Below are 22,032 nucleotides of genomic sequence, written 5' to 3'. Positions count from 1 at the left end.
CTTTCCCAGGGGAGCGCGCAGTGGAGCCTGGCAGAGGCAAGGGCCTCTCCCGGCTGGCCCCCTCTTGGCCCGGGAGCACCCCATCCCGGGCCCATGCCTTCCAGCTCACGCCTCCCCGTGGCCCGAGACCCCACAACCGCACAAATTTCACAGGCCAAAGTCGACTCTCATGATTTATTAATTTTGAGGGACCGAGACGACCGGCAGGGCCTGGCGGCCACAGGCCTGCTCTACTGCCTCCCGCGGGCGGCTGTGCGCGTGGGCCCAGCTAGAGGAAACCCCGTCTCTGCCACCAGAAACAAGCCACCGCGCCCGCCAACTGCACGGCTCGGCCGGGCGCGCTTCCTGGCCCTCCAGTTTCTTTGACGCAAAGTCACGGCGCCAGCTCTAAGAGAGCAAGGACCCGTTTTGGCCCCGAGGGGCTGGGATCAGGCCAGCCGTGCGGCCAGGAAAGCCGGGGCCGACTTTCCCGCCTCACGACAGGAGGTGCTGTCGGGCGTCTGTTTCCACAGGCCGGGACGGCGGCGCGTGGGGCCGCACACCCTGAATTAGGCTCTTACAAAACACGCGATGGAGTCTTCCTCTAGGCACAAGAACGTCTGTAAAAAAATAAAATTATGATTTAAAAGGCCTTTATTTCACTGGGAGGAGGAATAAAAGCTAAACACTCGCAGACGTCGACCGCGTTGGGCGAATTTCACTCGGTCGTTTGCCCTTTACATTTTGCTGATGCAAAAAGAAATGGTCAGTGATTTTTTAAAAAAATAATCTTCGGAACCTGGGCGTTCCTGATGACTCCGTGGGCACCTGGACCCTTGCGTTAGGAGAATGGAGACCGTGTTTTAGAAAATATATCACCCCTGGCCCAAGTTCTTTCAGTGAAAACTATAATGTATAAAGCAGTTAATTATATACATAAATAACATAAAAATAATTATCATAAATAAAAAGTCAAAGTCTCCCACTGGGAACGCAGGCGCGGGGGCGGGAGTGCAGGGCTGGGCTGTGGCGTGGGGGGGGCCGGCCCGAGGCAGGGAGGCATCGCCAGGCCCCAGCCTGGGGTCTGCAGGGGAAGTGCTGGGGGGGCTGCCTTGGGCCTCAGGTGACAGTGATCGCTGAGGCCTCGTTCACCCCAGTGGACTCACCGGCAGCCTTTCTTTGAGGTGCTTCCCAGACCAAGGTCTGGGCTAACAGGGGCCGAGGACACAATAAGGCAAGTGTTGCATTTTGGACAGTGTGGAGGGGCCAGGAGGGCACAGAGCCACTTCCCTCCTTACACCCCGCTCTGTCTCCCAGCCAAGTAGGGGGGGCGAGCCTGGAGGCCAGGGCACCCACACCTCTACCACCCCCGCCCCGATCCTGCCACCCCACCCGCAGGACACTGCAGCATCTTCGTATTTCAGAAAAACCTGCAGCATCCTGGCATGGCAGGGGCCAAGCTCACGCGCCATCTTTATAGAAAACTGGTCTCGAGATACAACCACCTTTGGAAGCAGAGTTTAAACAGAAGCAAGCATGGGTTTCTGGCCTGCTGTCCAGCTCGGGGGACGCCGGCCGAGCCCCACACAATAAATACATCTGGATGGCAGACGACCCTGAGCACGCTCGGCCGGCGCCCCCGCGAGGCCCCGCCTCTGGGAGGCCGCGGCCGGGCCCTACAGTGCAAACGACTTCAGCAAGTTCGAGGGGAACACAGACGCGGCACGACACGCGACATCTGCTTGAAATCAGGCAGCGAGGAAAACCCGAGACTGGAGACCGACTCACAGGCTGTTGTGCAGAGGCCTCTGCCTGCGCCGCGGCCCCCGGGACCCCGGCCTGCCATGACCCCGAGGCCGGAGGAGCGGCGTCTGCTCAGGGTCACCTTCTCAGTCCAGAGCCGGTAACACTTTGGACTCCACACAAATGTCAGGGAAGAGAACATGGAACTTTAGCTTCTCTGCAAATCCGCAGGGGGGGATAAAAAGGAAAAAAAAAAAAAACAGAAACGCAGCCAGGAGCCAGGAGCCCCGCCTCGCTGCAGCCTGGGGCCCAGAGGCGGCCGCGACCTCACGTGACCACCGGGTTCTCCCGGGGAAAAATAAAACGGGCCACGAGTGTTTCTAAAAACCTATCACTGCCTCTGCGGCTCCTGCTTCTCTTTCTGCTTCACGTCCCCAAACCCCACGTCTACCTAAGCCCCCGAGGGGAGGTGGGCGCCACGGTCCAGGAGGCAGGCAAGCGTGGGGCCGCTCCTGGCCTCTCGGGTCCAGCCGACAGGCGGACGCGTCTGGGCGATTTGGAGACAATCCTGCCCAGGCCGAGTGAGGCTGATGTCGCCCTGGACGGTCTCTCCCCCTTTGTTTGGTATCCAGCGGACCAACCTAACAACCACAGACAAAATGGCTCTCCCGCAGGGTGTCTGAGGTCGTGCGGGGCGCTCAGTAGCTGTACATCTGCTGCTGCTGCTGCTCGGCTGGCACCTGGGGCTGCGCGGGCGGGGGCGGGGGCGCCTGCGGCGGCGGGGGCTGCAGCACGTCCGTCTGGGGCACCGCCCGCCACGTGAGCGGCGCCGGCTCGCCGCTGAGCTGGTTCCCCAGGGGCGTGATGGAGTTGACCAGCGTGGTCAGGTTGATGAAGTGGGCCACGGACTGGGGGTTGGAGGCTTCGGGTTGGGGGTGCAGCTGGATGTCGTTTTGGCGGTTGTGCAGCATGGCAGAGCCGCTGACGGTGTCAAAGGTCACGGTCAGGATCGAGTTGTCCAGCTGCAGTTGGCGTTCCGGGGTGGTGAGGTGCCCAACGGCCACCGGCTGCAGGTTGGTAAACTGAGTCCCGGCCGCAGTGGTGATGGGGGTCACGGTGATGTTGGTCAGGCCGACCGAGCTGGAGGGAGTGGTCACGCTCGGGTCGCCCAGAGTCACCACCACCTGGAGGAGACACAGGCGCGTGAGACAGGCATTTCCGCAGAGCCAGGAGCGCGAGGCCCTACCCGCCCTGTGCCGGTGCCCAGCCCCGGCCCGGGAAGGGTGTGCAGGTGGAAGGCCCGACGGGGAGAACCGTCGGGGAGGTGCTAGCAACAGAGGCAAGACGCAGAGCCCACCCAGACACCGTGAGCAAGAGCCGAGGAACAAAGGATTTGACTCGGGAAGAAAAAGGAGAAAAGGACTTTTCTCAGGAGAGAGACCGCCTCCACTCCGCTAGAGGGCTGTGGGCAGGTGAGGCCCGACGGGCTCAGGACGAGCAGCTGCGCCCGCACGGCCGCCAGGCTGCGCTCGCGGGTGGGGGGCCAAGGCATAGGGGCGTGGGCTCCCACAGAGTCACACGGGGCCTCAGAGCCTCTGTGCGGAAAGCTGAGCAACCCTACGACTGCATTAAAGGCAGCAGGACTGGCTCCGGAGGGTCCTGCCCACCCCCACCTCTCCGAAGGTCCTTTGCTCTGCAGGGTCTGGCTCACCGGGTGCGCCAGCCACTCCCACATAAAGGACCCCACGGAGGCCATTTACAGTTCCCCCAAACTGCAAGCAACCCGCTCCCCGCGGGGTGTGGCGGTCAGCGATGCCGGTGGCTCCCAGTGCCCGCATCCAGCATGGAGCAGGGCCCAGCCCACAACGTGGAGCCGCTGGCCCTGGCCGGGCACGGAGCGCACCTGCTGGATGCTCTGCACCGCGGAGTCCGTCTCGTCCCCCACGCCGCCCGCGAAGGGGGGCTCCTTCTCCGGGAACTCGCTGAAGGCGGCATCCTCGGGCCCTGGCGCTGCCGCCTCCTCCGGCTTCTGCTTCCGCTTGTGCGGCCTGCGGGCAGCCTTGGCGTGCTTCCCCTCGCCCAGCTCCTCCGGCTCCAGGCCCAGCTCAGGCTGCGGGAGAGCCGCCCAGCACCAGCCAGGTGAACGGCCACGTCCCCCCCAAGTCCGTGGCCCAAGCCTCCCAGCACCACCCAACAACCCACAACCAGGGCTGGCCCTCGGGCCACTGGCTGCCCGGGAGCCTGACCGGCCTTTGCCGCCCAGCCGCAGCGCCAAGAACGGGCAAGTCTCTGCGGGCCTCAGGACTCTCTCTTTTTAAAGATTTTACTTATTTATTGTTACATAGAAGAACTGGGGTGCAGGCCAGAGGTGCAGGGGTGAGGGAATTCCCCAGAGACAGAGTGGGGAGCAGAGCAGGCGGATCTACTGAAATCCACTGCTGAGGGGAGCAGCGGGGAGACAGGAGAGGTCTGCTGCGCCCTGTGGGTCCTCCCTGGCCGGGGATCGAGTTCAGGCTGCAGTGGCTGCCGACAGCTTCGCAGTGCTGAGACTCAGCCCCTAGGCCACCAGGGAGGCCCTTTGGGTTTCTTTTTAAGGCAGTTTATACAAGTCCTATTAAAAGCCACATTTTGTGCTGAAGTGTAAACCTCTGAGCAGCCTCTGGGCCTGAGCGGGGAATGGCCACGCCCCAGCATGACTCTCATGCCCCAGCTGCAACGAACTGGCAGCAGCAGCGAGCCCGGATCACAAGGGCTCAGCCGCGAGGCCTGGCCATCACCCGCGGGGACAGCAGCAGCCAGCCGTTCCAGGGGACCCACACTTCTCAGCACGCAGGGCACAGGGCAGGCCCCAAGAGGCTGCTCAGGCCTGCACCACGGCACGCGTCCTCTCAGCTCCCCAGACCCCCGCCCGCCCGCGCCGGCTGCACTTGCCTGCACGATGCCGATGGAGGAGGCGTCGATGGTGGTGGTCTCAGGGAGGTGGTCCAGGTCGTCGATCCTCACAGCCAGCACCTGCGAGCAGCGAGTGCCTGAGCCCGGGCACGGGCGTCCTGGGCACTACCTCGGAGGCTTTGCTTCAGATTCCCTTGGGGTCGCCCGCCCCATCTCCAGTCCCCACGGGGCTCTCCCAGGCAGGGGCAGTATATGGGTGATGGGTGTCCTTGGTATCCCCACCCCTGCCGCCCGGGCTAGAGACCGCTGCCTCCCCTTCTGCCTCATGCTGATGTGCTTTCAGCAACAGAAGCCCCAACAGACCTGTCACCTCACCCAAAGCAGAGCGGGGGGGACACCGTGGGGTCCCACAAGAGGCCCCTGAAAACCAGTGAGCCCCCAAACACAGTACCTTTCACCTTGATACATGCACAGCTGAGATTTGATGATGGGGTGCCCCCACATCCCTCCGCTCCCCGCGCCACGCTGAAGGGTACTCAGCTGATACCCTCACGCGGAACCCCCCACGTGCCTCCTGCATGGCCGGGGGCCGACACTGGGCAGACCAGGGGAGGGGCTGCAGGAAGGAGCTGCTGTGGGCGGGCTAGCCGAGGGCAGCGAGAGGGGTACGGTGGCCGTGAGGATCCTCCCCCAGGTCTGCAAACACCCTCAGATTTTTGTCCCACTCAGGAAAGGGCAGGGCACAGATGCACCACGCCATGGGTGTGGCTCAAGGAAGACCAGGAGTCACCTGCCACGCACACAGGGCGCAGGCGGGGCTGCCTGGAGGGGAGCAGCAGGCCCAGCCCGGGAGGTCCAGGCTCACGGGGAGGCGGATGGCACCACTGAGACCTGTGTGTTGAGGGGCCCCACACTGAGCAGCAGAACCCACAGACGTGTCTGTCACTATCATGACCGCCACCACTGCCACCGCGTGACACCACTGCCACTGTGTCTTCTTGGCCACCGTGGCCAGCCCTACCACGTCACACTCGGGGCAAGAGGGCGTGGGCCTGATGGGCACAGGGCGCTCACCTCGGGGTGCTTGCGCCGCATGTGCCGGCTCATGGAGGCCCTGGTGGACACCTTGGTCCCGCACAGCTGGCAGCTCTGCGCCTCCACTTTGTCGTGGGTCAGCTGCACGTGCTTTTGCAGCATGTACTCGGTCACGTACTTCTTGTCGCACACGGAGCACGTCCACTGCTTGCCCACTTCCGCGCGGAGAGAAGAGAGGCGGGGTCAGGGCAGGCCGGCCAGGAGGGGGCTTCGCCCTGGGCGCCCACTCTGCGGCGAGGGCCCCCAGGGCAGCTGCGGGACCACGCCCAGCCCGGGACACCCACGGGGCCTCCTGTGGGGCAGGGGGCGCGGCCTGGCTCAGGAAGAGAAGATTCAAGAACAGAGTCTTGAGAGCCGTGGTGGGCAATGTGCGGGAGGCAGGGCCACGGTGACGGCCCGAGCCCTCCAGGAAGGCGCCTACAGGCCTGGAGCTCGCCGGCCGCCGGCTGCCGGCCAGGCCCCGCCGTGCTGCGCCCGCTCACCAGTGTGGATGAGCTTGTGCGTCTCCATCGTGTTCCTCTCGCTGAAGGTCTTCCCGCACAGCTCGCACATGAAGTCCTTGATCCCTGCGGAGGGCAGCGGCGTCTCGTGGGGGAGCAGCCACTTCCCAGGGCCACACACAGGCAGGATGCCCCACCCCACCACAGCCCCAGGACGCCCCCCAGACCACTCAGCCCTCACGCAGCCCCCAGGATGCCCCAGGACACTCCAGGACACTCGGCCCTCACTGCCCTCAACAGCCACCGCCCAGGAAGCCCCCAGGTCCTTGCCCTGCCGCCGGCCCAGCCCCAGCGCCGCTCACCCGTGTGCCGCTTATAGTGCTTGAGCATGTTGACCTTCTGGGCGAACCTGCGGTGGCACTCCCTGCACTCGTACTCCTTGATGCCCTTGTGCAGCTTCATGTGGTGGCGCAGCGCGTGCTTGGTCTTCATGCCTGCAGGGCCCACGGTCAGCCCCGCTCCAGCCTCTCCCAGAGGGCAGGCTGCCCAAGCCGTGGAGAGGGCCCCCTCGTGGCGCCCCGGCGGGGGCTCTCAACCTGCCTTTCCCACAGTGACCACGTCACGCTCCGCTAGAGGAGGCGGAACAGGCGAAACCCACCACCTGGGGTGGCTGCCGCTAAGCAACACACGGTCACAAAGCCCTGACACGGCGCAGAAGGCACCAGCCCAGGCCCCGGTTCTGACGCGCCCGCCCGTGCAGTGGCCGGCCCACCCCACCAGGACAACGCCTGCCAGCGATGCTCAACGCAGCCAGCGCCCCGGTGGGCCCTAGGGCTCTCTGGGGCTCTGTGTTGGCCTCCAACACACTGACCACCGACTTTGGGGAAAATGGCCGGTTTTCAAATACCCGGGTTCCCAAACCTGGCATGAGGCCTGCCCCCTGCCAGCGTAGGGCCTCAGCAAGGCCCCCTGCCCCCAGACCCGTCCTGCTATGGGAAGTGATTCCAGGGCAGGTGCTTCCTGGGCCTGGCGGGGCCGGGAAGCCAGGCGCGCACACGGCCCCCTGCTGCCCAGGGCACCTCACTGCCCCACAGCCGTGGACGCCCCGCAGGCCAGGGGATCCCAGAGGAGGAGGCCGTCTGCTGGACACGCCTGCAAGTCCTTCACGTGTAAGAGGGCCTGGGAACCCACAGGGCGGGATCCTGTCCCGTTTGGAGAGACAGACGAGGGCGAGAGCTACCTGCCCTCCTAGGAAAAGACCTCTAAGGGGGACTAAAGTCAGTGAAAAGCAGGTGTGGCAGGAGCAGCTGGCACAAGCCTTGGCTCCGCACACGGTGAAGGTGACAGAGAAGGAAGAGGAAACACCGAGAGGGGCATGACGAGGCGTCAGAGCCAAGGAGGACGTCACGCAGCCAACGCCGCAGGCCCTGGGCGGAAGAGCGCCCCACGGCCGACCCGGCCTCTGCGGGCCGCCCCCGCCCGCGCACCTTTCCCGCACTCGGCGCACAGGTACTCCCGGACGTTGTCGTGCACGCGCATGTGCTCCTTCAGCATGTCCTTGCGGGCGAAGGACTTCCCGCACTGCTCGCAGGCGTGGCTCTTCACCCCTACGGTACACGTCCACCGTCAGGCGGCCGCCTCCCGCCGGCGCCTCCCCTGGCTCTCCAGCCACGAACGTCCCGAGGCGGGCAGGGAGGGCCGGGCTGGGGAGACAGCGTGAGCCCCGCCCAGGGCCCTGCCCGCCGGCCCCACCTGTGTGGATGAGCTTGTGCCGCTCCAAGTTCCCGATGCTGTTGAAGATGCGCCCGCAGATCTCGCAGGGGTGGATGTACCTGAAAGCGACGCAGGCTCAGCCGCGTTCACCAGAGCCGCCTTGCAGCAGAGGTGGGGGGAGACCAGGACAATCGCCCCTCACAGGCTGACCTGCCTCCCCTCAAACTCCCACCACGAAGCCCAGCCCCAGCAGCCCAGAATCGGGCCTCCTGTGGAGAAGGGTCTTCCCAGGGTGGTGGAGCTGACGAGAGGCCACCGGGTGCTGCCCCGGGTGACTGTCCTCACGGCAGGAGGACACAGCTCAGACGAGCACGGAGGGAGGGTCTCCTCACCCACGGAGGGCCGAGAGGTCCCAGCCTCTGAACAGTGGTACAGGCCACCGAGTGCCCACACGGGGCTGGCACCCGGGAACCGCATGGTTGTGGGGACAGGCACGGTGGCAGCAGCCAGGCCAGGGGCTGTGTCACGGAAAGGTGGCCTCCCCGGCCGCCGCAGCACAGCAGACTCACTTCTGCACGTTGGGGTCGGGCAGGTTCTCGCGGTGGATGACCATGTGGGCGTGGTAGGTGGCCTTGAGTGCAAAGCGCCGGTGGCAGATGCTGCAGCCGTGGCCCTTCTCCTTGTGCACCTCCATGATGTGCTTCAGGTACTCCTTGCCCCGGCCGAAGGTGAGCTGCGGCACAGCAGGTGCTGCTGACCGCGCCCAGGCCAGGCCGACTCACGGGGGGCCGAGAGCGCGGACACCCAGCCCCCCGGACCGCCGGCCTCCTGTCCAGACCAGCCCCAGCCCTGGGCCCCCCTGCACCCCTCCACCTCCCGTCTCTCCCACGCCCGGTGGCCCTAATGGTCAGCTGTGCCCGCGGCACGCGGGCCATATGCATAGAGGCCTCGGTCCCTGCCCCTGACAGGCCACTGGACCTTCCGGGCAACGAGGTCACGGGGGCTCCGCTCGGACAGCAGCAGCGAAGGGGCAGAGCTCAGCCATCCGGGAAACCAGCCCCCGCACCAGGCCCCTCCAGGTGTGTGAAAGGCTTCAGGCCTTGGGAGCAGAGGGACGCCCCCGCCTGTGGCCACTGCCTGCATGGACAGTCGCTGCCCCGACGGCCACATTTCTGGGGAGTGTGCCGTCACAAGACTGGCTCTGAGAGGAGGGGCTGGGGACAGAGGTGAGACCCACAGAGACGGCCCTTTGGAAGCGACGTGACACGGGGGCTTCCCGGACCTTTGGGGCAGCGCCGGTACCCCAGCCGGGGCTCCCGGGTCCCGCGGTCGGAGCCTCTGTGGGGTCCCGGCCTCCAGGTTCCTGGCCTCGGGGTCCCCGGCCTCCGAGGATCCCAGCCTCTGCGGGCTCCGGCCTCTGCGGGCTCCCGGCCTCCAGTTACCTGGCACCTTTTGCAGCTGTACTTGTGCGGCTCCGAGTCCGCGCTCTCGTCAGAGTTGTCGTCGTTCTCCTCGGAGGAGATGCCGATCTTGCCGATGAACTCCTCCCGCTGGTGGTCGTCCATCAGCGCGATGTCCTGCGGAGTCACACGCGCCTCCTCACCTGCCCAGCCCAGCAACCACCGACCCGTCCACGCAGCCGGCAGCGGGCTCTGCCCCACGGGGCGTCCGGCTGAGCCTGCGTCCTGGGACAGGCTCCCTCAGGGCACCCTGCACCCCAGCCAGATGCGCCGCAACACCCTGGTCAGGCCTGGGCCTGGGCCGCCTCACTCCCAGCCTGACCGTGGGTGGGGTGGGCTGAGCGACCCCAGGCCGCTGTCCCGCCCCGAGGGCCCAAAGCCCCCCTCTTCTCTGCACAAGGCAGAGAGCAGCTGATGGGGGCCAGCCCGGGCACCCCCGTTCACACAGGCAGTGGCCACCGGTGGGGCCGGAGGGCACCCTGTGTGGAGGCGGCTCCCCACCCACCGGCAGTGGCCTCCAAGGGTCTGGCCCACCCCTGGCCACCGCCCAACTCTAGGGGAGCATCAGGACGCAGAAGGGTATGTGGGTCCTGGACAAGCCACGCCCCGCCACCCCCAAGCACAGGCCTCAGGCCTGCTTGCTGCCCTCCCCTCCCCCCACGGGCTCCCGGGACTCCACGTGCAGGAGGGGAGAGAGGGCAGCGCTCTGAGCAGCGCGGCCGAGGAGGACCCCCTGGCCTGCCCGGGAGTGGGCACCACCGGCCCTGACCTTGAAGTGGACATGGATGTGGTCCCTGAGCACGTCCACGCGGAAGAACTTGCGGCCGCAGATCTCGCAGGTATACTTCTTGTCGCCGTGGGTCAGCAGGTGCTTGTTCATGTTGCTCCGGCAGGAGAACACCTGGACGGACGGACAGCAGGGCTGGTCACCGGCAGGCCCCCAGAGGGACCACTCTGGACACAGGATGCTTCCCCCAAGTTCAAGCCTGACAGCCCAACCCCAGCTGGCAGGCAGCCCCGGGTCTCAGCGGCCTGCAGCTCCCCACCGGCCGCCCGCTCCTCCTGGGCACACGGCCTCGCCGGCACGCGGGGACCGGCTCAGAGAGGCAGGGGAGGGCGTGGGCAGGGGCGCCCAAGGGAACAGGGCCCACTCCCGGGACCCACCCCGGCGGCAAGAGGCCAGCGTGACTCGGGTGGGGCGGGGGCCCGCAGCCTGGGGTGGCCGAGCGTCTCCAGGAGCTCCTCCCCGGCAGCGGGGGCTGCACCGCTCAGGCGTTACCTTGCCGCACACGGGGCAGCCCGAGGGCTCCTTCTTGTAGCGCACCAGGCTCTCGCCACTGCTCTCCAGGTCCTCCCGCTTCACCCGCCGCACTCCTGCAACCCACCGCACGGTCAGCGCCCGCCCTGCTCGTGGGACAGCCGGCGGGACGCCGGGGTGGGAGGGCGCGGCACCGCTGCGGCTGGGGCTGGGCGGCGGCGCTTGGGGGAGGCTCTCGCCCCGGAAGCGTGGAGAGGCGGGCACCGGGCTGCCCACCTCGCAGCGGCAAAACACGCGCCCAGGAGGGGCACCTGCGTGCCGGCTGCGGCCCAGAAAGGCGCTTGGAGCTGGCCATGCGCGGGCAGACGCTTGCTATTAAAAAGCTACTCACTGACCCTGGCAAACAAGTCAGCCGGGCCCAGGGCGCGACGGCGGGTAATAATAATTCCGCACGCTGCTGGCACTCCTGCCCGGGACGGGCCAGCGCTGAGCAGCGGGGAACTTTCAAAAGAGAGCAGGCCCTTCTCCAGGTCTCTCTCCAACGCTGACCTGTCCCGGGACATGCCCGCATACCAGAGGGGGCCGCAGAGCTGGGCCAGGCACGCCCTGGCAAGTCGGCGGGCAGACCCGCGGCGCCACCGGGCACCCGCCCCCCGTCGCGGCGCCCACCACAGCAAGAGTCAGCGGCAGCGTCACGTCCGCCGGCCGCGACCGGGCCTCCCCGCTCCTCCCCAGCACCCGGCGCTCCGGCTGCCCCTGCAAGCTCGGGCCCCGCGCACCCCCAGCGCTCCCCCCGCGGGCCTCGCAGGGCGTTGCCAGCGCCCGCCCGCTCACCCTCCAGGTGCCGCCGCTGGTGGTCCAGCATGACGTCCTTGCGGTAGAACATCTTGCTGCAGACCTCGCACGCGAACTTCTTGTCGCCGTGCTTCTTCTTGTGCTTGGACAGGTTGCTGTTGGTGGAGAAGAACCTGAAGCACATCTCACACTGGAAGGTCTTGTCATCTGTCCAGAGGGAGCACACAGCCGCGCTTAGGGAAGACGGTGGCCCAGAGCCAGGGGCCGCGGGGCCTGGCAGGGCCAGCCCAGAAAGCACCCGAGGCCCCTGCGCCGCCCGCCCTTGGGGCATCTGGGCTCAGCGCCCCGGAAACGGCCCTGGCCACCCCCGACGAGGGACTGGCACCGCCTGCCCAGCCACCTGGGAGCTCTCGGGCCTCACCCCAGAGGGGCCTCGGCCAGTGCTCCCTGCTCTGCTCCCCCACATCCCGCTCCTCTCATGTGCTCCCCTGGCCACTCTGACCCCTCCCACCCCCTTGCACTTGCCAAGACATACCCCGACCTTGATCCCGCACCTCAACAAGCCCCCGAGGGAGCCCTCCCTGCAGATGGGCTGTGCAGCCCCTCATGCCCACCATGCCCACCACGCCCTCCCCTTTCTCTAAGGCAGGCACAACCACCCCAGTGAGGCCCCCCAAACCCCGCCCCACCCCGGCAGCCGCAGCAGGTGCTTCTCCCTCAGGAGTCCTGTCTGGCTCTCCCCCCACCTCCACCCTCTACCCCCCACCTGCACCCCCACCTCCACCCCTCCCACCCGCAGTTCACACGCAGCCCCTGCGGGGGAGCTGGGCTGGAGCAGAGCTGTTGGGACCAGTCATCACACCAGGGACAGCCCCCCAACCCCGCTGCCCTGGGGGTCCTCCCTGATAGCTCTGAAACGCAGTGACCGTGAGGGGTGTGGGTGCAGGTGACCCGACGCTGGGGCCTGGGCCGGGGCACAAAGGCTCGCCGCTCAAGGGCAGACAGGCCTGTCCACAGGAGTCACGGCAGCAGGCCCGCGGGGCAGAACCCCACACCGAAGCTTCCGCCCCAGTCCATCGACCTTGGCCTGCTGAGTGCCCACGGAGACGCACCCTCTGAGCGTGGAGACCGTGGGGGGAGCAGCACCCAGTGCCAGCGCACAGGAGCTCGGCTCCAGGCCCACCCACTCTCCCCGCCCTCCCCGGGGGCGTCCCACAGTGCAGGGGAGTCGGTCCCGCCAGCGCGACCTCAGCTGCCAGGTGGGCCTGTGCCTCTGACTTCGCTACTTTCTGTTTTGTTCGAGTCCCGGAAAGGACCCGTTCTCCTCCAGGATCGGGGGGTGGGTGGGGGTGCTCACCGCACCTTGTGCACCCAACAGGACGGAGCCCCGCTCCCACCTCCAGTGCCACCCTGGACAAGTCCTAGCGCGCGTCCAGGCTTCCCCTTGGGGCAGCTGGAGGGAGCAGGGGGCGCAGAGAGGGACACCGAGGCCCTTGGGGGAGACACGTGGGGACATGGCTGCTGGTCCTTACAGAGACGCTGGCAGCCGTCACCTTGACCTTGAGGTGGATTATGGGGCACATTGGGGTTCTGCGTTTCTCCTCCTGTCCCAGCTCTCGGGGACCTGCCTAACCCCCTCGCGGTGGCGCCTTGGCGGGAGGCACCTTAGACTCGTGGAGAGCATCAGGCCTCAGTGGCCCAGCTTTGGGACAAGCCTGTCTGGCTGAGCAACTGCCCATATGGGGTGGGTAAGTTTTGGAATTTTATTGGGAAACTATTTCTGGAAATCCTCTCTCTCCCCCTCTCTCCACCAATCCGATTAAAGGCGATCACACCAGTAGTCGGCTTCCTTTGCTTCTGTGTGCACGGACGGCTGGACCCTTTTGGAGCCTGGGCCACTTTACTGTTTGGGGTCCCTGGACTCCCCTCAGTTACATGCTAACAGGCCAGGCAGGCGACATCCCAACAACAGTCAGCTCATCTGTCCAGAGCTCAGGTGACTCTAATCAGTGAAGAGCTGGGTGGAAACCCCAGGTTTGGGGGACACAGGATGGGGGCACAGAACTCAGGTGGCAGCATTCTGGAAGCTTCCAAGGCCACTTTGCATCACGGCCATGGCCACACTGCTGGAAAGCTCACCCCGCCACTCAGCACCACGGGAGCCGGGCCTGAGGACGAGCCTCAGAGCCGAGCAAGGACCACGCAGGACGGTGGCTATGGACGCTGCAGGACACGCGGCACCTGCGCAGGAGCCAGCAGATACGGGCACAGGGTGCCGGGAGACCTCACAGGGCCACCGGGGATGGGACCACCTGGGGTCACCAGGGACAGGGGTCTAGCAAGGCTGAGCTGCCCACCTAGCGAGCGCCAATTCCAGGAGAAGGGGGGCACCCAGGGAATGCAGTGTTGGGCTTCGAGGTAGAACCAGGGCGGTGCCCTTCACCTCGGGCACAGGAGGAGCCGGGGGCTCGGGGGAAGGCAGGAGGCCCTGTGGCTGCCCCAGCCCACGGGGGTTTCTGTTTCAGCTAAAGACATTACAGGTGACTGTCGTATTTGTTACATCTCTAGCCTATTGTCGTATCTTGTATCTATTGTTTACGCCGTCATATTTATCACCCATCACTACCTCGAGCTTCTGTCGTCCCCGTGACACCTACTTACTTGCCGTCTCTCACATGCGTCCTCCATCACACGCTGTGTCATCTACTGCCCTGCCGACGCCATCTGGCACCCGTCACATCCCCCTGCCCTGGTGCCCACTGTCTGTGCTCTCCCGGGCACGCCCACGGGCTGCGCACCCAGGACACCGGGCTGAGACGCCCCCCTCACCCAGGCCGGCCCTCTGCGGCGCCAGCGGGAGTCGGGGAAGGGAAGCTGAGGGCCAGGGCCGCTCCCCTCAAGCCGTCCGCCTGCTCTGCCCTGCCCCTCCGCCGGTCCCGGGCCCAGCCAGCCTGCGCTGCCGTCTCGTGAGTGGGAGAATCCGGGGCAGGCTGAAAGTGAGTCTGCTCCCCGAATGCCCCCAGGCACCGCGCCCGCGTCCACCCAGGCCACGCGCGGAGGCCGCGGCGGTCCCTCACCTGTCCTGCAGTTGTGGAACTCCAGCGCGCTCTCGATGCGGAAGGTCTTTTCGCAGGTGCCACAGCGGTACCTGTACTCGCCGTCCACCTGGCCGAGGGAGGAGCGTGAGGGGGGACGCCCGGAAGAAGGCCCCGCTCCAGGCGCCAGCCACTTCCGCCAGCAGCTCTGTCTCCCTGCAGGCCTGCTAGGCGCAGGGCTCGAGGAGGGCCTCGCTCTTGCCGGCCCACTGTCTCAGGAGGCCCCGCGTGGACAGCCTTGCCCGCACTGCCCCCCCCCCCCATCCCAGCAGCGCAGGCCAGGCCAGGGCCCCTCACATGCGCCCGGCACCCGGCCACCGGCCCCCTCAAGCTCGTAGGAATCGAGTCTCCACTTCCCGTGGTGCCCTGTAGTCAACTGCCCCGCGGGCAGCCAGGGCGGGCGCCACCACTCACCTCGTTCCTGCTGTGCTTGTAGGAGACGTGCTGCTTCAGGCTCTCCTTGCGGCTGAACAGCTTCGCACACTCCTCGCACTTAAACAGCTTGTCTCCTACAGGCCAAGTGACAGAAGCCGGTCACCCCCAGACAGGTCCTGAGAGGGCTGCAGGACGGCTGCAGCCAGGCGGGACGGGGCGGGGGCCGGGCTCACCGTGCGAGCGCACGTGCCGGCTGAGGTTGCTGCTGTTCTGGAAGACCTTGCTGCAGACGCTGCACTGGTACACCCGCCGGTGCTCCCCCAGCTGCCGGGCCAGCTTCCGCCGCATGCCGTGCCGGCTGGAGAGAAGCAGGCTCCTCTTGAGGGTGAGGGCGCTGCTCGGGTGATGCGGGAACCTGCGGCCGGGCAGACACTGTTCAGACGCCGCCGCGCTGGGGAAAGCGCAGGACGGCAGTCGGCGTGGGGAGCGCCTTGGGGAACCTTCCCAGCTCCAGGGCAGGAAGGAGGGGCGTGCTTCGGCGGCACCCCCAACTTTTCAGGGGCGTCTAGAAGGGAGGGGCATTCTGAACTACCCTGAGGTTTTCTGTTCTCGCTGTGGCCACTAGGAAGCTCTGTGTCCAACTGCACTGCTCCTCTCCCTGGCCTCGCTCTGCTTTCATTTTCCTTGAATCTGACTTTTTAAATGTCTTCTCTTTAGTAAATGCGTTTCTGGGGGTAAATCACCAAATCCCTCTGGCAGCGGGGCGGCGTGGAAGTAACGAGCAGGCAGCGCTGCTTCTGACATGACGCGTCTGGTTCAGCATTTCCACAGCCCCTGCCCCAGGCGCACGGGGGTGACTGGAAGGGATCCCCAGAGAGGGCCAAAAACTCACCTTCAGCTTATTCAACGTCAAAGAAAAACTTACATAAGAAAAACACAGACAATCCACCGTGCGGCCCCACTTAGGTGAGGGGCCGAGGACGCAGGCACGTGCCGTGCGCCATCGTGGGGTCCGAGCAGAGGGTGGCCAGGCCTGGGAGGCTGGCCAGTGGTTAACGGGGACAGAGCTGCAGGCTGGGGGTGGGAGGCTCTGGCGGTGGGTGGCACACAGTGAGGGCATGTTTAAAACCACTGAGCTGTGCGTTTAAAAAACGGTAAAGACGATAAATGCTTGCGATGTGTATTCTATCAGACACACGGGAAATTGCTAGCTATGTCACAGAGGATGCAGAGCTAAAGTTCTGGCTTCCAGAACATTCTGACTGCCTCCTGAGCATGTCTGTTTCCCACCACAAGAAATAAGCCGCCTGTCGCCCAGGCTCCGGCAGGGGAGCGCGCTGGCTGCCCCCCAGGGTGGCGGGAGCCCCCGGGCCTTACTTCGGCACTGGGCTGGCGTCGCCGGCGCTGCTGGCCAGCTTCCCCAAGACCAGCTCCATGATACGCTCATCTGGGGCCGCGGCCACAGGCTCGTCCGGCGGGACCTCGGCGGTGATCTCTGCCACTTGCTCTGCGAGGGAGAGGACACAGCGTCACACCGCAGGGACAGCCCCCAGCAGACCCTGGGCCACCCGCATGGAGCGTGGGGCCCGCTGAGGGCAAGAGAAAACCTGCTGGGTCCGGAACCCACACACCTGCCTATAAATACATAAGAAAGCGACCTGCTGCTCTTAGCCCCAAACTGGAGTTATAATTTGTGGCTCCTGGGCCTCCCCTGGTGGCACAGGCAGTTGAGTGCAGCGCTGTGAAGCTGCCCGCAGCCTGCAGCGCCGGTTCAATCCTGGCCGTAGGAGAGGGTCCCACATGGCGCGCAGACCTCTCCTGCCGCCCGCTGCTCCCCTCAGCAGTGCACTTCGGTCAGTCTGCCTGTTCTGCTCCCAGCTCTGTCTCTGGGGAATCTTCTCACCCTCCCGCGCATCTGGCCTGTACCCCGGTTCTTGTATAAATAAATAAATCTTAAAAAAAAAATAATTTGTGGCTCCTTTCAAAGCTGTAACAGGCACAGCCTCACTCCCATCCCCGTCGTGCGGCCGACAGAGCCTCTCAGCTTGCAGGGACCTTCTGGTGTATTAAGTCAGTTCTAGTGAGATTTAAAAATAGTAAGACTTTATGTGGGGAAGTCATCTTGAGTGCATTCCAGAGCAGATGACACCTTCAGACAAGGCAAAACAGCAACCCAGACTGGGACAGTCAGGCCTCAGGTTCTCCAAAAAGCCATTAAAGTGTGACTACAGCCAAGCGGCCCGTCACAAGGTTGATGTACAAAAACCTGTTGCATTTTTATATACAAATAATGTGCACGAAGAAAAAGAAATTAAGAAAATAATTCCATTCACAATCACATCAAAAAGAATTAAATTCCCAGGAATGAACCTAAGGAGGTGATGCCCCCACCTGCGGGCTCCTCCCGGGGACCAGCCCCCATCCCCCACCCACCCTACCTGCGGGCTCCTCCCCCCTCTGGCCCCACCTGCAGGCTCCCCCCCAACACGTGCAGGCTCCTCCCCCCTCACCGGCCCCCACCTGCGGGCTCTTTGCCTTCAAAGATGACTAGAGGTTGCTCAGGTTTTGAGACTTTGGGTTTTCTCCCCCTTCGAGGCTTCTTCTTCTGCTCTTTGGTGGCACCTACGCTCTTGGGGGTGGCGGGAGGCTCCGCCCGGGGCACATCTGGCTCCTTCTCAGGGGCTGCATCGTGCTGGCCGGCCGGAGGGAGGTTTTTGGCTTGTTCCAAGTGACCCAGCAAATGCTCTGCAGGAGAGAAGCAAACGCGCCAGGACCGTGAGGCCTGCGGTGTCCACTGCGGCCACGCCGCTGGCTCGCCTGCGCCCCTTTCACAGGCAGGCGAGCTTTATTCTGAAGATGTGACATGACGCACCTTCAAAGAGGGAATTACGCGACAAAAGGCTCCCCACACACAGGCCTGGAAGCAGCAGAACAATGCGTGCACAAGCATGCACGGGGACCCGCGGGGGGCCCAGAGGCCAAGTCCAAGGCCAAGCCCGCCCGGCGCATCTGCGCCCCAAACACCGGTCGCCTGCACTGGGGCGCCCTCCAGCGGGGTAGGGACCACGCCTGGGCCAGAAGGGCTCTCTCCAGGCTCCAGCGCCGCTGAGGTCCGCACGCAGCAGCTCGTGGGGGGCTCCTGCCGGCCCTCCTCCCCAGGAAGGTGTCCAGTGCTGGGCATGGCCGGGCCGTGTCCTCTTCTCCGCCACTGGCTGTCCGGGGTCCACCCCTTTCTGCCTTTCTCCATTCCTGTTCTCTTCACGTTCAGTTTTCTGGAAGGTTCCTCCATGTCAATCTAGTGCTCATCAGCCAAACTTAATTCTGCCGCTTGAATTTCCAGCTATTCTAGTCTCTGATTTCTTCTTAAGCTGCAAGCCTGTCTTCTCTCAAGGGGGCAGCGACAGCTCTCACCTGCGCAACCTGAGCAACCGTCGGTTTTGGTTTTGACTTTAGTTTTTTCCTTCTGACTCGAGTGTCCATTTCTCAGGGCAGTTTGTTCCTGCCGGCCAAGCTCCCTCTCTCATGCTGGGAGTTTCTTCCCACATCGGCTGCTCCTTGACACAGGCTTCCCTCCGGCCCAAGGGCGCAGGCGCAGGTGGGCCCCCCTACAGGTGGGCAGAGGCTGAGCGGCTGTTTCAAGGGGGGTCTCCCAGCTCTCCGTGGCGGGGGCTGGTCACTTTCGCCAGGGGATTCGACCCCGTCCACGCTGGGTGGAGGCTGCTCAGGCGGAGGCTGCAAGGGCCCTTCTGTTTCAGGCGCAAGACTTCCCGAGTCTCAAGGGCCCCTGGAGGGCGCGCCCCGATGTTCTGGAGCAGTCATCCGACAGAGCGGGGCGGCCGGGAAGCCAGGGGTGCGGCCACTTCCACACAGACTCAAGCCCCTCCCCACCCACCCACCCCCCGACCTCCCCCTGCCTCCTGGCTCTCGGGGAGCTGGCTGTGGTTTTCTCTGCGGGTTCAGCTCTCCAGTCTGCTGAGTGGTTACCGTTTCTCCAAACACCTCCCAGCTTCTCAACTCGCCTGTGGCCCTGTGCTTCCCCCTCGATTTTTGCCACTTCGGTGCAGCGCCAGCGGGGCACCAGGTGCATGCCCACGCCCTCCCGCGTCCACCCGCAGTCTGCAGCGCCAGCCGGGCTCCCGCAGGACCGGGGGGCAGGGCAAGGCCAGTCTCGTGGCCACTCTACCCGTCCCAACACCGTCCCATGAGTCTGGGGTCCCGCGTGACCCGCCTGGCTTGGCAAAGCATGCGCCAACCCCACGTCATGCACCTCTAGGTCCAAGTCCAAAAGCGGGGGGTAGGGGCTCAGGTTCGAAGCATCGTCTGGGCTGGGAAGTGAGCCAGCCTCCCAGAGCGCACACTGCCGAGCCTGACCCAGAACCACACCCGGCCCCCTGCACGCACCCCGGAAGTGCGCCCCCTCCCTGGAGGCTGCGGCGTGGTGGCCCCCTTGTCACAGGCGGTCAAGGAGTGGACCAGTCGAGACAGGCTGCAGTCTGGCTTTTCCCCGTGACTGACCAGCAGTGCTGACCCGGCCCAGATCCCACGACCCGCCCTGTACCTCGGGGCGCCCCCGCCCCCGGCAGTTGCGAGGACACCCCAGCCCTTACAGGCCAGACCTGGGGTCCGGCCTTGGCACCCCTGCTCTGGTCGGCACCACCCCCACACCATTGGTTCCCAGAGCACAGAGCAGGCGAGGGGCGGGGCGTGTGGCCGCGGGGTGCCCTGCCAGGGCAGGCGCAGAGCCCCTTACCGTTCAGGAGCTGCAGCTCGACGAAGGTGGCAGAACACACTTTGCACGCCCACTGGCTGGGCTCTGAGTCCACCGGGGCGCTGCTTTCTGGGGTGCCAGCGGCTTCAAAAGATAAGAAAGGAAAGTCGGGTGACCCCGGCGGTCACAGAGCCCCGGCCCCACTGGGGGCACAGGACAGGACCGCAGCCACACCAGCTCGTACCTGGATGCATTCAGGGCTCGTGGACTCCCCATGTTATAGGGCAGGGAGAGGGGCAGCCCAAACCCCGCAAACCTGCCTATTCTACATGGGTTCTGCCATCCGCCGCATCAACACAAAACATAGGAGACTTTAATGGGAAGGAACTTTAATAAAACTAGGAAACAATACAGGAAAGGCAGAGTCTAGTTTCTAAATGAAGCACCCAAAGTGACCCATCCCCTCGTGGGTAAAAGTCCATCCAAATGGGGTCGGCCCAGAGCAAGGCCCCAAAGCCTGCCCCAAGTCTAAAGCACCTTCCAGTGGGGACCCACAGAAAAGGGTCAGAAACTACCAGACAAGCCCGGAAGGAAAAGAGCAAAATCAACATCAAGATAAAAGCTGCCATGGTCACCTCCCCACGGGTCTCACCCACATCTGTGTCACCCCGTCCACGACCAAAAGACAAGCTCAGTTTCTTCACATGTCTCTAGGCTCCATGCGCCTCCTCCAGGTCTCCTGGCTCCATCCTGCTTCCTTCCTCAGTCTCTTCTGCAGCTTCTCCTCTCCCTGCTCAGCTCCACCCTCCCTTGGGTGGGGCAGGGAACCTCCCCCTTTCCTGGGACCACCCTGTTACACCCACATCACAGGTGGGAAAACTGTGGCAGAGCAGCCCGAGCAGGTCTGTCCTGACACCAGGCACAGAGTGGCGACTTCCTCCAGGAAGCCAACCCAGCGGGGCCAAACACATCCCTCATAGACTTCCAGAAAAGGGCACATCCTGCTAGCCAAGCTGGACCCTCAGTCTCTCCTGGCCTCATGGGATGAGGTGGGGGCACAAAAGGGCCCGTTGGGTGCCCAGGAGCACCCGTCCAACCAGCACCCGCAACAGCTTCCACAGACAGACGGCTCGGCCGCCACACCTGCACCTGCACCCCGGGGAAGTGCACTTCCTGTCCTCTTCCCTGTGAAGCTGGGGTTCAGCAGCCCTAGAACTGGGGGCTGCTGTACAGGCCAGGCCCTCCCCAAACACACACAGGAGTCTGAGGGCGGGAAGTGCCTGGTGTGCAGGGCAGATGAGAGCCAGCCATGAAGCAGGGTTCATAGGCTCCCCTTAAAAACATTTCCAGGGCACTGGTGGGTCCTCAAGTGGGGGAGATGAGGGTGTCGACAATCCCAGCCTGGCCCAGTCTCTCTGGAGCCCGTCTGATGGCTGCCGATGTGGCCTGGGGTCACCGCCCTCACCCCACATTCACCCTGGCATTGCTGCAGCAAAACAGAACCACTGGCAGCCAGACCAGCCACACCAGGAAAGCTTCTTTCTGAATCCCAAGCCAGGGATTAGTTTGCAACAGGAAGAAAAAGATCTAGATCATGGCTAATTGTTTGAGCTCTTGTGAGCCCTTATCAGATAACAAGAAATGTAAATGCACTGGAGGTGGCAGGGGCTGAGGCGCCAAAGAGCAAGTCCCTCTCCCAGTACCTCCCCCAGCGCCTCCGTGGCTCCCAGCAGCTCCACACGCACCCTCCACCCAGCCTGCAGGGAGAGGGGCGCCCCCCAAGCCCAACCAAAGCTTCTGCACAGGGGCTATGCAGGGGAATCAAGAGAAGAGGCCCTAAGTCCAATGGCCAGAGTCCTTATGAGGGGCGAGCAGGGGCAGGGTGATGCGGAACCCGCCCAGGAGCGAGGAAGGGGGGGTGCCCCCACCACCAGAGGCTGGGAGGGGGCCTCTGACCCTCAAGCCCAGAGGGGGCCACCCTGGCCTTGACCCTGGACCCTGCGCAGACACCTGTGGTTTAAACCCTGGTTTGTGGGGCCCTGTTGGGCAGCCTCAGGGACCCAGCCCCCACGCCAGCTGGGCGTGCCTCTGTGGGCGTACAAGGCTCCTTTCAAGTTACACAGGAGCAGGATGCTTGAAGGCCCTGGGGCAGGGGCACACCTGATGGCCTGGGGGCTGGTAACTGAAAGGTCCATGCAGGAAGCCAGAATGCAGGAGCCAACCAGGAAGCCCACCTGGGGGGCAGGAATGCGGATACCTGCCTGGAGGACTCAGACGATGAGCCTCCCCCCTCCCCCTACGAGTCTCATCTCAGACAAAGAACCTCTACCTGCCCTACGAACTTTTCCCGCCGTTCGAGCCCAACTACCCACCTGACCTCTCCTCGCCCTATAAAACCCTGCTTCCCCCTAACAACCTGCGCAACTCCACTGACCCCCGCCTTGGGTGCGTGAGGTCCGCCCGGGGCACAACAAACTTT

The 22,032-nt window shown here is 64.7% G+C and overlaps 1 protein-coding gene across 2 annotated transcripts in view; it reads right to left on the bottom strand.

The window, feature by feature from the left end:
* Window positions 1-1,399: 1,399 nt before the first annotated feature.
* PRDM15 (PR/SET domain 15) overlaps window positions 1,400-22,032 on the bottom strand; it is a 34,061-nt gene continuing 13,428 nt past the window's right edge. For both annotated transcript variants that reach the window (XM_037524915.2, XM_054700259.1), the window contains exons 6-24: window positions 19,596-19,697; window positions 17,366-17,590; window positions 16,223-16,352; window positions 15,079-15,260; window positions 14,885-14,979; window positions 14,453-14,540; window positions 11,415-11,582; window positions 10,602-10,696; window positions 10,092-10,223; window positions 9,305-9,439; window positions 8,432-8,595; window positions 7,902-7,981; window positions 7,637-7,756; window positions 6,512-6,643; window positions 6,192-6,275; window positions 5,689-5,864; window positions 4,654-4,734; window positions 3,626-3,832; window positions 1,400-2,906 (exon numbers count right to left, since the gene is read on the bottom strand). In XM_037524915.2, coding sequence (XP_037380812.1) covers window positions 2,421-2,906; window positions 3,626-3,832; window positions 4,654-4,734; window positions 5,689-5,864; window positions 6,192-6,275; window positions 6,512-6,643; window positions 7,637-7,756; window positions 7,902-7,981; window positions 8,432-8,595; window positions 9,305-9,439; window positions 10,092-10,223; window positions 10,602-10,696; window positions 11,415-11,582; window positions 14,453-14,540; window positions 14,885-14,979; window positions 15,079-15,260; window positions 16,223-16,352; window positions 17,366-17,590; window positions 19,596-19,697 — 2,882 coding nt within the window. In that variant the 3' untranslated portion in view covers window positions 1,400-2,420. The remainder of the gene's footprint in view (window positions 2,907-3,625; window positions 3,833-4,653; window positions 4,735-5,688; window positions 5,865-6,191; window positions 6,276-6,511; window positions 6,644-7,636; window positions 7,757-7,901; window positions 7,982-8,431; window positions 8,596-9,304; window positions 9,440-10,091; window positions 10,224-10,601; window positions 10,697-11,414; window positions 11,583-14,452; window positions 14,541-14,884; window positions 14,980-15,078; window positions 15,261-16,222; window positions 16,353-17,365; window positions 17,591-19,595; window positions 19,698-22,032) is intronic.

Source organism: Talpa occidentalis, unplaced genomic scaffold (genome assembly GCF_014898055.3).
Source record: "Talpa occidentalis isolate TD23 unplaced genomic scaffold, MPIMG_talOcc4v2.1 talOcc4.4, whole genome shotgun sequence".
NCBI lineage: Eukaryota > Metazoa > Chordata > Mammalia > Eulipotyphla > Talpidae > Talpa > Talpa occidentalis.
Note: the sequence above shows the minus strand (reverse complement) of the source record. Positions and strands in the feature narration are given on the sequence as shown.